Here is a 13,267-nt window from a genome sequence, read left to right on the forward strand (position 1 = left end):
CTTCAGTTCACACATTTCCTTACGTTGTACTTCTGTGGGTTTTGTTGTCTTGTCTCAAACAGTCTCAAGACCAACAGGTTGAGTAGTTCTCTCTGGGTTACTCAAAGGTGGAGTGAAAGACCACGTATGGCTCTGTGTTGTGCCCATCATTTTCTTCCTTTTTCTTAACTGTTAATAGAATTGTGTTCTGTGAAGTATTCATTCTCTCCGGAAAAAACGGTGTGCAAGGAGCTATGTTTCAGTGCCAATTCCATAACAGCTGCCACTGCCTTCTAGGTCGCTTGTTTCTCCAGTGACATCACTGCCTGGCAAGTTGAAGTGAGACGTGCGAGTCAGTGGAGCTGCTTTCAATTCAGACTATTGTTGAGGTCAGCGTGACCACAAGGGAGGGCTCTGTGGAGCGACAGACAACGTGATCGGTCAGATTCCAGATGTGGGGGAGGTCAAAGTAGTGCTACAGCAACGTGGGCACTTTCTACGAGGACAAAACGGACTTGGAGTCATGACCTAGTGTCCATGGAACAATTCATAAAATGATAAGGCGTGTGAAGGAATCTACACAACACGCATTCATACGTTGATAGCAATATCTACTAGTGCTGTTTGGCCTCTAAATCAAAGCTGTTCAATAAGGTCAGCGGGGTTTAGTCATGTCAAGAGGATAGATTTCTCCAGGGAACTTTCCACATCTTCATAAAAATGACCTACGGTGTGGCTCTAACTGGCTGTTAAAACTTATGATTTAAAGGGAACTGAAACTGAAGCCCAGTCGCGGTGAGTGGGGCCTGCAGACTACACTAGCTGTTGATAAAAGGTTAATTGTCTGTCACTGTGTGTTAAACTAAACCTAGTTCACTGTAATAGGATTTACGCTGCAGAGCAGATCTTCAGCGCCTGCCTGCTTGCGGTTTTCTCCGGGGAACACAAGACGTCCTCTTTGTGTTGGAAGAGGTACATTTTGCATACATCATGGTTTAGACCAACAAGTGTTTATTCATTTCTGCATTTCTGAGACAAAGTTGGTTACTGGATCACATCCCAGGTTTCTGTTCCTTGAGGCCTTACACCGGACTCTAAAGTGTTACAAAAAGACGTACGAGATATCTTCAGACTCACTCATCTCTTTTCTAAAGACAAAACACAGGAACAAAGTAGCAAAACAGAGCTTTCTTTAATTGTCACACATCTTTTCCCCAGTACGGATCAGAACAATACCTTTTATTGATAAAAACTGATTTAGCTTCATACAAACCGTAAAAACATAGTTTTTTTCATACATTAAAAAAAAACATCAGAAAAGGGAAATAACAGCAAGTAGCAAAACATGAATATATTATTTCGGAGTTCAGTCTCCATCTGAAGTTCATGGAGCGTCCAGGTTCTTATTCACAGGTGCCGGGCCCTCTACAAGGCTGCTTGAAGTGCGCACACAGACGCTCATTATATTCGGGGGCTACAGGAATTCCATTCATTCGCGATGCCAACATCCGACCAATATACGCGAGCAGCCCCGTTTAAAACAGGCTTACACTGTAAATGAAAAAGGAGCAACTTTCTGGAAGTTCATGTGCTGTATTTCGTTTTGTCATCCCACAAACTGCGACGCGGTTCACTTACCAAAAACCACTGCAGGCGGTTCTGCTCCTTTATACCTCCGTAAAGTGCAAGAACGGTCGTCTATAGTGCACTTTTCTTCCTTCAATCAATGCTTACCAACAACACCAAAAGGCTAAACCCCCCCAGCACAGACAAGACTGTCCAACAAATGTACAGAAACGGCAACCAGTTAATTCCATCAAACCCTTGCAGTTCGTTGGTGCAGGTCCTCCGTGATCATTGTAAGGTATACGGGTCCTCTAGAGTATCGTCTTTGACTCATTCAGTGCTGCCGTAGTGGTTCCCGTTAGGAGGATTCTCCTGTAAACTGGTGTGGGAGGCCTCTTCCTCTTGTGACACTACGGGGTCCACTGGCTGTTCAAAGAAATTGGACACACAGAAGACCTGCAGAAAAATCAAATGTCAAAATTGTACACCTCACTTTGACATTGAGTCAATAGGTCCTTGGAGGAATCTTACTGTGAGAATGGCCACTAAACCTCCTTGCAGGAGGCCAGTGAGCACGTCGCTCCAGTGATGCTTGTAGTCGGACACCCTGGACAGACCCACGTACACAGCGGTGGCAGTCAGGAAGAACTGGATGGTGGGACGCAGGAGCCTCGACCACTCTGACCTCAGTCGGGCCTGAATGTACAGCTGCAGGAAACATTTAAATATTACAAACAATGAAAGCCCACACCACCGGAAAGCAAGCTGCTTATTTGGTCCGAGCCAAAATCTACAGTAGAGGAGTTGGCAACTTGCGCATTGCTGAGGGGAATGTTGTACTCTGTACTGCGATGCGTATTCTCTTAGTCATTTATAATGTAAAATTAGTATAGTGTAGAATTAAAATGTATACAATTAAACAGAGCAACAGCATTGCTTTTAGCATTTCCAGCACTCAAATAGAACACATTCAAGCTATATATATTTTTGAGGTAGAAGAAATGTACTTACTACAAGGAACAGCATGCAGTACATAGAGAAGGATGAATGACCAGAGAAGAAGGACAATCTACAACAAATAAACAAAAGACATGAAATTAGGCACTATGAGATCAAGTCACTTTTCATTCATTTCTAATTCTGTAGCACTCTCATTTGGTAAATATTTTGAAAGGTCTTAAAGGAAAACTGCAGTCATTTCACAATGATTCTCTTCCTATGTGGGGCATGATTTAACAACAGACAGCTGGACAACATCTGCTGTGACAGAGAAGCTTCACCCAGGAGTACAGTAACCCATTTCATTTAAATACTGCAGTTTATTGAAATTGTGGTACTAAGTCACTGGAGAACAGCCATAGAAGTTAAACGTATTACAGAATAATGCAAAGATACTGCGTTATATAGACTCCACTATTACACAAAGCTAGCAATGCGATGATTCAGTCAGAAGACACTTCATACTGTAAGCGTACTGCCTTTCCCCTTTCTAAAAAACGAAGCTGGCCCATTACCTGGCCTCATCTACCAGAAACTTGTCTCCAGTGCAGGTGACGTTCTCGACGTATCCTCCAGCTTTGCACTGGACGCTGCTCCACGCCGGTTTGCACACAGCCAGGAAGTTGGGCCGCAGGCGGCCGATGGAGTACTTGGCGATGTCCGTCAGAGACTGGCTGGCGGCCGCTCCGAACACGTAGCTGCCCACGGCTTTGTAGACACACGCCACATACTTGGTGCCCAGCGACTGGTTCTTGACGCGGGACATGTAAACAGAAAGGCACTCGCCGCAGACAATCTGCCAACGGAGGGGGGGGGGGGGAAGAGGACACAATAAGGGACCTCGCCGAACGGACATTTTTCCGCCCTGAGGAGAAGATGACCGCCGCTTACCACGACGAGCGTGAAGGGGATCATGACTCCTCCCAGCAGCTGGTAGGAAATGGTGTCATCCTTGAGCGGGTATCGGATGGACTCGTCGTTGCAGAAGAAACCGCGTTTGAAAGGGTTGTGTTGAGGGGTGAGGATAAAAAATGGAAGTCCAACTGTCAAAAGAAAGAAAGAAAGAAGACAGTGAGGAAAGAAGAAATCACAGAACAACGCAAGTGTTACAAAAGTCTTGTTTGCTTAAAGATACTGAGCACACATAAATCCCCTTCGGATTCTTCCTCTCTAACACAAAAACAGGTTTTACTCACCTGAGGTCGAATGCCAGGCATTCTTTTGATCATCAGATTACTTATCAGTCACAAACCTTTGTTCATATAAACCTGCGGCACGGCAGAATTATAGGCCTTTTGAAATTCTAAACTACAGCTGTCTGTAAATGTCATCCGCTTTCTACGCTGCAAGAAGAGGAATACCAACCACAATGCATTTTCTAGTCCTTTATTCTCTTTCCTGGAGTAGTATGCCATTGGTGTCCGTTTATCGGTTGAATATTTTGCTGTGACCGATGGTTTTAGATCATGTCGAGATCTCTAACTGTACACATTTACTCGCATTTTTACTTGCACGCAATTATATTATAATATATTTCTGTTGTCTTTTTGCAAGTTCAGCTCATATTCCACCTTATAGTTCTACAGTACGTTCCCAAGAGAGACATGTACTTTACACAACATTTATTGAACAGCACAAATACAACTCAACTCATGGATTACTGTTTTGGCTTACTACTAAAATAATATATAAACACTTGATTACAGGACAAGCTATTTTCTACTTCTAATCTAAAAGTACTTCTTGTTGTTATCCTCACACCACTTTTACTTTCACTTAAATGTAGAACGTGAAAACGCACAAAAAGCAAGGCTTGTAGCAGAACTTCATCTCGATCAAGTCTTTGGACCCTTACTCGCCAGAGCAAAGGAGAGTTTACACACTTAAACCCAGTTTAACAGCGCCACAACACAGTGGGAGGACTGGTGCCCAGTCAGCGGTGGACAGGACTCTCTAATCTGTATTCTTTATGGCAGCTAGCACACGGAGCCCGTGGCAGTACAAAGGTTTTTTCTGTGATGGACTTTTCTTTACTGCCACACTGTCCTTTAGCCGCCCGGCAGCCTGTCTCGGTGCACTGATGACACCACAAACACGCGGCTAAAAATACCGCTCTGCCGGAGGAGGGGGGAGAAGAGAGGCTCATACACGCACACTTTGTTTTTCCATCTCCTGCCCAGTTCCCTAAAACCTCAAACCTCCCCTCCCTGTGTGTGTGTGTGTGTGTGTGAGAAAGTGAGACGCATATTCAAACAGTTTGCTTTGTTCCAACAGGCGCTTCGTGTAATTACCTCAAACGTGTCTCTAAACCCAGAAAAGTTGCCGCGGGAGTTTGACGACACGACGAGTCCGTGTAATTAAAACCAAACGGATTAAAAGGGCCGCTTTAACAGACCCGGGGGTGGACCCCGGTGCACGTACCGAGGATGAGGCACACAAAGTCCAGCACGACGAGAGGGGTCCCCGCCGCTTCAAACATGTTGCGCGTGCTTCTCCTGCTCTCCGTCTCCGTCCAAAGGGTCCGGGACGCCCGGCTGCTTTCAGGCGGCACGAGGCGCCGTCGTTCCGCCGCGCGAGCCTCGCTACTCCGGCACAAAAAAAAATAAAAAAAATCAAAATCAAAACAGTGTCATCGCGCGGCTCCCCGAGCTGCGGGATTAAAACCTATGAACTACCGTGATAACGCGGGAGCTACGGTCTACGAGGTCTAAAGGGTCGCACCTAACAGGGCGAGGAGCCGCTCACCCGCCCAGCTGCTCACAGGCCGTCATCGCGAGGAGGTCCTCAGGTGAGACAGGAGGGCGACGAGAGACCGCCACCGCCCCGTGTGACTCAATGCTGCCTTCACGGGACGCTGTGGGAACTGTAGTAATAATAATAACAACCAACTGTCTCAGGACATTGGTAACATAAGCAACTATATGTGTTTCTGTTTAATTCCCTACTTAAATGTGTTAGGGAGAAGTAGCCTATTGTTCTCATGCAAAAGTAGCGATGCCACATTATAGGAGTAGTTTAGTACAAGTATAAGTGGTATATGAAATAGTATATCATATCAGCATTAATATATCAATCAATCAATCTTAAAATTATTAATTATTCAGAATGGTCTATTTCAGATTAACATGGCCTATATTGCTTATATATTATATTGTGCTAGCTAATTATCATAGGTAAGTGCTTTTTGGTTTTATTGCTGACTCAAATATTTGCTAAACTCAATTACATTTTCATATTTCATGCTTAGTGTATTTTGTTAGAACCATACCATTTTAAATTGGAATGTGAATTAGACAGTAACAAATCTTTTCACTATGAGTTATACATTTCATTCATTCAATGCTTTGATGCTGTTATGATAAGAGAATAATTTATGAAATGTAAAGGAAATAGAACAGAGACTATAGGCCTGTGTCTAAATGCCGGTCAGGTCTTTTATTGAGGGGGTGTGGGTCAAGTGAACGATCCAACAATTCCAGTAGACAGTGAGCGCTCAATGGTTTCAGCACCTGGATCTACTGGGAAATGGAAACAGCTTTAATGAACTATCTGCTTTGAGGTAGCACCTTGCCCGTCACAACCTCAAACATACTACTTACTGAGAGTACGCTCACCAGACTCTGACAGATCACACCTCAATCTGATATGAATTCAATGTTTATTTTCCCTAGATATCTTATTCCAATATTAACTTGTTCCGTGAAACATTGTAGAAATCCATCACAAGGAGAATACACTCAATGACTTAAATATATTGTCAAATTAAGTATCTTTTAAAGACAATTTTTCTTTGGTGTTAAATGCCCATTTTTTATTTTTCACATGCATATAAAGGTTGCATTTTATGTTCTATTCAGACAAACTGAAGTTGCAATTTGCTTGTGTTTTTGTGTTTATGGTTATTCTACTCAAATCTCTGATGAAGTTGTACTTACCCAGTTGTGGGTCTTTTTTGTCAAGTAAACAGTAAACAGTGCCTGCGAACTTGATTCATTGGACAGACATGCACGTATGGGATTTCCGAGGTGTCCGCGAATGCAGCATAGGGCAGGGACGTGGTGGTGGAATTTTTGGCCTATCACGTGGCTGTGTTGATGCTCGGCTGATGCAGAGTTGTCCCTCCCTCCGTGTCTGCAGAGGTAATGAGGTGAAATCAGTATCACTATACACTAGTTTACTATCTCATCATCAATGTACGTATCGATTGGATGTAACTGTGTGGGAATTCCCTCAATGTCTCTTTATTGTGTTTAGGTGGGATCTACCTTTGCAAATAATATATAATAATAATATAATTATAATGTAGCAAAATGTGTCTGCTATGTTGAGTCAAAATTGTTGTTTTGATAAATTTCTTTATTACTTTTAAAAACCAGGAGTGCCATGTTGCCTTCAGACTGGCGGGAGGGCAAAATAAAACTGTTGATGATTAACCAGCCGTCACTACTATTGAAAGTATAATCAAACTGATGCATCACATTTTTCATGCATAAAAAACATTGTATCAACCGGTAACAAAATAGCTTAACCCTAACCTTATTTTTATGAGAACAGGTATTGTGCTGCGTTCAGAGTGGCTGGTAGAATGCATGTGTCACGGTTTGGCTTCGCTTCCTGTTTTAGTTTGAAGTTTCATGTCTCTTGTGGTCCTGGGTTAACTTCACTTCCTGCCTTGTCTTGTGATTGCGTGATTGTCTCCACCTGTGTCCAATCACCTGCACCTCCCTTGTGTATTTAAGCCCTGTGTGCCTGTTGTCCCCTGTCGCGTCATTGTCTATATGTCCCTCGTTGTTGGAGCACGTTTTGGTTTGTTTGTGAAATAAAGAGCACTTGGATTGAAAACTCTGCGCTTGAGTCCTCCCTGCATCCTGCTTCAGCTGCGAACGTGACAGCATGGTTCATAAATGTAATTAAAATACAACTAATGTGTGAAGTAACAGAGGATCAACATTCCTTCATCAATGATCTGGAGTGTGAACTAAACACATGAAGTTATTATTACTCGTTTTTTCATGGCGAGAAACTACCATTTTTAACAGGGAGGCATCACAGCACAAGTTTGGGAAGTTTGCCTTAAGAAAACCATATTAATCCCCCAAAAGAATGTAAAGAAGGTTTATGCCACATTCCCTTTGTTCCATGGAAAAGAAAACGTACAGTATTCCTACAGGTCATATAGTTCATTGTTTTATTCACACAAAATATATCTGTCATTATTTTCACATGTTTTTGTTCCACATGCAGAACAATATTAATGTTAAATCATATATTGCTTGAAGCCGAATGATTCATGTAAGTAAACAATAATGATCATAAACCCACAGAATAACATTGCCAAAGCACTATTTTGTTGTCCTCTTCATGTTCCTCTACTTCTTGGAGCTCAAATGAACCTGAATGTCTCGTCTGAAGAGCAGCTCTGCCAGCTGGCCGTGGGAGGCCTCGCTCACGGCTTTGGTCTGCATGCACATCTTGTATTTGTCCGGAGGGAGCTCGTCTGCGCAGTTCTTCTCGTGCCACAAGTGGAAAAGCCCGCTGGACGGACAGCGAATCACCATCAGCTTACTGTGAAGGTACTTCCTGTACAGGTGCACGTCCTCCAACCCCCAACCCCTGATGTTACGGTCAAACCCACCTGCCGCGAAGGGGAGGAGTTCAGATGTGTGCATTGAGGAATCAGGATATTGCAAATATAAATGTAACTCTGAATAGAACCAGACAGCGACTGTCATCAACATTTTTATATAAATATTTAGTGAAACCTTCATTTTTAATTGCTACACAGCCTGCAAATAGTAATTTGAATTTTTGCAAGAAATGAAATGAGTGAAATAGGTGATGCGATTGCATTACCTATGTTGAGGAAATCCGACCTGTACTGGCATGTCATGCCAAAGCCAAAGTCTCTCCAGTACCCCGTTTCCTTCCTCATCACCTGAGACAAGAAACAAATCAATCCGGATGACGACCTGACAATTAATAACGATGACTTTCAAGTCAGTTCAGCCAATTGTAATACATGTCTCCTACTTACCAGCTGTTGCTGAATAGAGGGTGGAAGGGTCTGATTACTGTAGATGATGGAGGGGTTGTACTGGCTGAAGAGCACTGGATAGTAGACTTTCTTACCTGTTAAAACAGACACCCGTTACAATGGATCAGTAGGATCAGGCCGGTTGGGATCTCCTGAAGATGTGGTAAAAATGCTTGAAGGGGAAGCAGTCCTCTCTCTCACCAGGCTCTGCGTTGAGGCGACAGGAAGTTAAGAAGTCGGCGGTGAAGTGGATGTCCACGTCACAGAAGAAGAGCAGGACGTTTGGGCTGCGTCTCCACGCTCTGGCGCCTACGTCCAAACCCCGACCACGGGAAAACTCCTCATTCAGCTGGATCAAAGTGAAGCCCCTGAACTGAGTCTTTCTGAAGAAGTACAGGAGAAAAAAAAAGGTTTTAATCAAACTGAATCCCTCAAAATGCCCATAGAAATATGTGATGACTAATGATTACTGTTGAATCGGTGTGTGTCACCTGGTGGTCTGGTCCAGCAGGGCCTTCACCTGATCAACCTGATCTCGACCAAAGTAGACAACGGTCAGATGAACCCTGCCGTCCTGCTGGATGCACACTTCTCTGATCCAAAAAAAACACAAAGCAAAAGCTTCTTAACTCCTTCATTGAGGATAAGGACAACCTTTGGACTCACCACTTTAAAATCTATAAACATCCAATTTGATCTGCAGTGGAGACAGTGGTTGAACCGCAGCACGTGTGAGTGGGGGGGTCAGCTCGTCATTCCTCTATCCAAAGGATACCTGAAGTTGCTGATGAACTGCCTGAATGCGTCCGGCCTCTTGGAAAGAGGTACGATGATGTTGACGAGCACGCCGCCGGCGGCCACTCGCTCGCTCTTCACCTTCAGCACGGGGCCGAACGGCCTGAAGAGCGACAGCTGCGTGAAGTCCCGCGGGCCGTCGCCTTTGAACAACAGCTCGTAGACGGTTCCTCTGTTCCGCTCCGTGCGGGTCAACCCTGGGACACACGGACTGCTTTTTTATTTCGTCCGCCTCGTAATCATTTCAATCATTCTTTCCACAATAACGTGCAGGACAGGAAAGACATCCTATGAACTAATACTAATTATGACGTTGAACTTGGCCGTTGAAAACAAGTTAGTTGAATGCGCCACAGTGTGATTTGTTCCTGTAATTGAAAATTTGCAAAAAATGGATGGATCATTAATGGTTTAAATGATAGATTAATGGTTTTCACGGCGGTGATGATCATCTATTGTATACAAATTAGTCCGTACGTGAATCCTTTACCTCACGCCATGAGACATGTTTAACTCCAATTAGAAAATTCCATTAAAGTTCTTATTTAGAAGAAATGAGGACTTGACAACTATCGTGTTAGATTACACATAGCGTATTTATACGCGGATGTGAAACCACGTTGTCAGGAAAGAATGTCCTGGATTTGAACCTTGACCTTTGCAGGTTTCACCCTTTTTACCCATTGGGGTTTTCTCTGGATGCTTCTGTTTCCCATCCTGGTTCTCAACCTCTGAATCACTGACTGATCCAATCTGGTGTTGATCCTTGACCTCTGCTGCCCTGCTTATTGTGTGTTTTGTGAGTCGGTCAACAGAAAAGAACTTCAGTCTGAGAAAGAATCAGTCTGCCATCTGGTGTCTGACCGTTTCTGTGTGCTCACCCTCTATGAAGTCGGATGGGGAGTACGCGCGCTTCCCTCTGCCGCTGTGCGCGTGTTGCCGGGGTCCGTTCAGGACGTGCAGAGCGGTTTCCACCGTGGTCATCAGCTCGTCTCTGCGGTCCCTCCTCACAGGCCTCTCCTCTGGGTGCCTCGTCAGGCCCGTCTCCAGCTGGTACACCCTGAGTGACGGCACAACGAAGCCACACGCCTCAGGTTGGAGGCGCGAGGGAAGGAGCGGACACCAGGAGCCCTCGGTTCTAACGATGGACTCACCTCCGCAGGGTGAAAGTGTCAAACGGTACCACGGCGTATTCGCTCGCCACCTGCACGCCGGATGTCACCTCTGCCTGGTTCAGCTGGGAGAGGAAGAAATCCTGGAGGAAATGATGTGACATTTACTTCTACATCCGCAACGGACACGCCTCGTCCGAGCTCATCCTCCACACGGTACCCCTCCGTCATGTTTTGAATCAGCGCCACCCTGTGTGGTGTTTTCCTACCTTCAGGTCAGTCTGGGTCGGGGTTTTGTGCAGACTCTCCAGACCCTTAGGCAGAATCCCTCTCGTTTTAGCTTTTTCCAGGGACTCTTGGAGCTGCTTGGTCCTCTCCTGGAGAGCCTCCTTCAGCTGGGCTATCTGCTTCGTCAGGCTGTTGATGTAATGTCTGTGTGTATCCTCCCTCTCTTGCAACAGGGCCATGTAACCCTCTTTGCTGGTGGTCCCCGCAGACCACTGCAGAGACTCCTGGCCGCGGCGAGACGTCGGCTTACAGGCGAGGAAGTAGAACAGGAGCAGACAGCAGCAGAGGCCCAGCACAATGAGGCCGACCCGTGCCAAGAGGGCCAAAAGCCACCGTTTAAACATGGTGGAATGTCTTCTTTTTTTATTTTGAAACGTTGAAGTCTTGAGGTCTATAGAATCATGAACGTTCCTTCGGTGACGTGGAGATGCTTCCACAAGAAGGTGAGCAAACCATCATTACTTAACCGTAGATTAGTAAATAGGGCTTTTAAAGAAGACATCCTCCTGATTTCCAATGTTGAGCACATCTGTCACAACCCCCCCCCCCCCCCCCCCCCGGCAGCATCTTCACAGGTGCTGTGTCGCATGAGCACTTCATCACCAGAGCGCTGAACCTCTCGCTGTTAAAATAACGTACGTTTTAAAGCAGTGGTTCCCAAACTTTTTGGTTTCTGTCCCTTAAAATGAACTCACAGGTCCAGTCATGATCCCTAGTTACAGGTTACTAGTTAATGTACATGGGAGCGGTTCAACAAATACATCATTTTAGACTCTTGGATTATTACATTTTCCAGATTTGTGCTACTTTGATTGTTCAGAGTGTAAGATATTTCACAGGGAAAAAGGAGTTTACAGAGATGCCAGTAACCGTGTGAGGCAGCACCCAAGCACAGCGATGCTCTGTGCTCACATTAGCATGTTGCTGTAGTCTTTACCATGTCCAACATCATAGTTCAGTCTCTTTGCATGCTACCGTTGGCTAAAAAGCACAAAAACACAGAGTGCGTTTGAGGACAAGCCAGAGGATCAACAAAGCTGTTTTTGGTTCATCCTCTCAGGCGCGTGAATGTGTTTGGGCTTCATCATTACATGGCAGTCCACCCCAACGGCGCTGACCGTTTAAGGAGAGTAGGAAACAGATGTAGGGGAGGATCTTTCACACCAAGCAAATCTCACTGCATCAAACAAATGACAAATTGAAGAAAGTAAACAAACCAACCTGCTCAGTCTCGTCCGGATGCGTCTCAATCGTTTGGAGCAGCTTATTCCCCCTTTCACGCGCCCTCCTCCTGCTGCTGCTGTTGAAGTGCTGGTCAGGTTTAGGTCTGCTGCTATAAAATGCACGGGGAGAGTAATAAGCTGACCTTACATTCACTCTGCACTGCCACGACGCCGAAGGTGGGAAGTGACAGAAACAAGCATTTCTCTGTGTGTCTCTCCATCCTGTGTGTGTGTGTGTGTGTGTGTGTGTGTGTGTGTGTGTGCGTTGCCATCATCAGTTTATTCACAGCACAGATGGCTCTTTATTGCTCAGGTAGAGGGTGATCTAATGAAAGACTTGCTTGTTTCTAGGTCTACCCAAGATGTGTGTGTGTTTATAAGAAGGAGAGCGTGTGTTGATGCATGTGCTCATATGCAGACCTCTTTGAGGCATTCTACCATTAAGTTGGACCATTTCTAATAAAAAGGTTCACCCTGATTTAGACCCCAAAAAACAAATGAAATTCTTTGTGAGAAATAGTGTTTGGATTTTTCGATAACTATTTAAACCCCTTCAGATAGTAATCTCCCCCTATCTCCTCATCAGATTTGTGATGAAACTGACCAGATGACAGACAAAAAAAATGGAAATCGTCATCATCCACCGACACACGTAACATTATAGAAAAAATATTTGAGATATAATCACCAGCTGCTGTGGGATCTCATGGGAAGATAACATTCGTTATCCTGTACTGCTCATCTCCTCTCAGTCTTTAGCTGTCTTTTGGTTTGTAGCCTTGAAGGACATGTGGTATGTCTGCCCACGCTGACAGGCTTACTCGCCCATGTAATAATGAAACGACTCTCTACCTTGTCCAAACTGAGAGTGGCCAAACCCGAATACCGGCCATCCTCCCTCGTCCCGGTCTCCCTTTCCCAGCACTTCCCTCGCCTCTCTTTTTCCATCTCTCACTCTCTATCAGACCCAGGTCTTCTCGGGGCTCCTCCTTGCCCATAAGTCTAATTAGAAGGCAACTTCGATGCTCTGCCACCTGCCATCTGCAGTGGGGAAATAGCTAGGTACCGGTTGGACCCGGCCATAGGACGAGGTCTTGCACACTTAATGAGGCAGCGTACAGATGGTCCTTGTATTCATTTGGACGTTGACTCCAATAAATCTTTTGGTTTTAAATTTTTTTCAATTTCACTTCATGGGGTCTATCCTTGTAGTAAGTTCAAATTGATACATTTTCATACAGTCAAACTCCTTTGCAAAAAGAACAATAATA

General features: G+C 44.8%; 2 protein-coding genes across 4 annotated transcripts; both read right to left on the minus strand.

The window, feature by feature from the left end:
* Window positions 1-968: 968 nt before the first annotated feature.
* On the minus strand, window positions 969-5,418 carry LOC119224977 (phospholipid phosphatase 1-like). Of its 2 annotated transcripts, none has more exons than XM_037482520.2 (7): window positions 5,290-5,418; window positions 4,966-5,126; window positions 3,436-3,587; window positions 3,060-3,340; window positions 2,557-2,614; window positions 2,077-2,253; window positions 969-2,001 (listed from the first exon to the last, which is right to left on the minus strand). In XM_037482520.2, the coding sequence occupies exons 1-7, from the start codon at window positions 5,313-5,315 to the stop codon at window positions 1,876-1,878; spliced, it is 981 nt and encodes a 326-aa protein (XP_037338417.1). In that variant the 5' UTR covers window positions 5,316-5,418; the 3' UTR covers window positions 969-1,875. The 2 variants fall into 2 exon arrangements, with proteins under 2 accessions (XP_037338417.1, XP_037338418.1); XM_037482521.2 differs by having other exon boundaries at window positions 973-2,001; window positions 5,266-5,412.
* A 2,295-nt stretch (window positions 5,419-7,713) lies between these two features.
* Window positions 7,714-13,122, minus strand: LOC119224975 (chondroitin sulfate N-acetylgalactosaminyltransferase 1-like). 2 transcript variants are annotated; one of them, XM_037482519.2, is made up of 10 exons: window positions 12,685-13,122; window positions 11,995-12,106; window positions 10,528-10,628; window positions 10,255-10,433; window positions 9,354-9,570; window positions 9,070-9,171; window positions 8,780-8,961; window positions 8,579-8,673; window positions 8,398-8,479; window positions 7,714-8,179 (listed from the first exon to the last, which is right to left on the minus strand). In XM_037482519.2, the coding sequence occupies exons 1-10, from the start codon at window positions 12,702-12,704 to the stop codon at window positions 7,914-7,916; spliced, it is 1,356 nt and encodes a 451-aa protein (XP_037338416.2). In that variant the 5' UTR covers window positions 12,705-13,122; the 3' UTR covers window positions 7,714-7,913. The 2 variants fall into 2 exon arrangements, with proteins under 2 accessions (XP_037338416.2, XP_037338415.2); XM_037482518.2 differs by lacking the exon at window positions 12,685-13,122 and adding an exon at window positions 10,755-11,203.
* Window positions 13,123-13,267: the final 145 nt, after the last annotated feature.

Source organism: Pungitius pungitius, chromosome 5 (genome assembly GCF_949316345.1).
Source record: "Pungitius pungitius chromosome 5, fPunPun2.1, whole genome shotgun sequence".
Taxonomy (NCBI): Eukaryota; Metazoa; Chordata; class Actinopteri; order Perciformes; family Gasterosteidae; genus Pungitius; species Pungitius pungitius.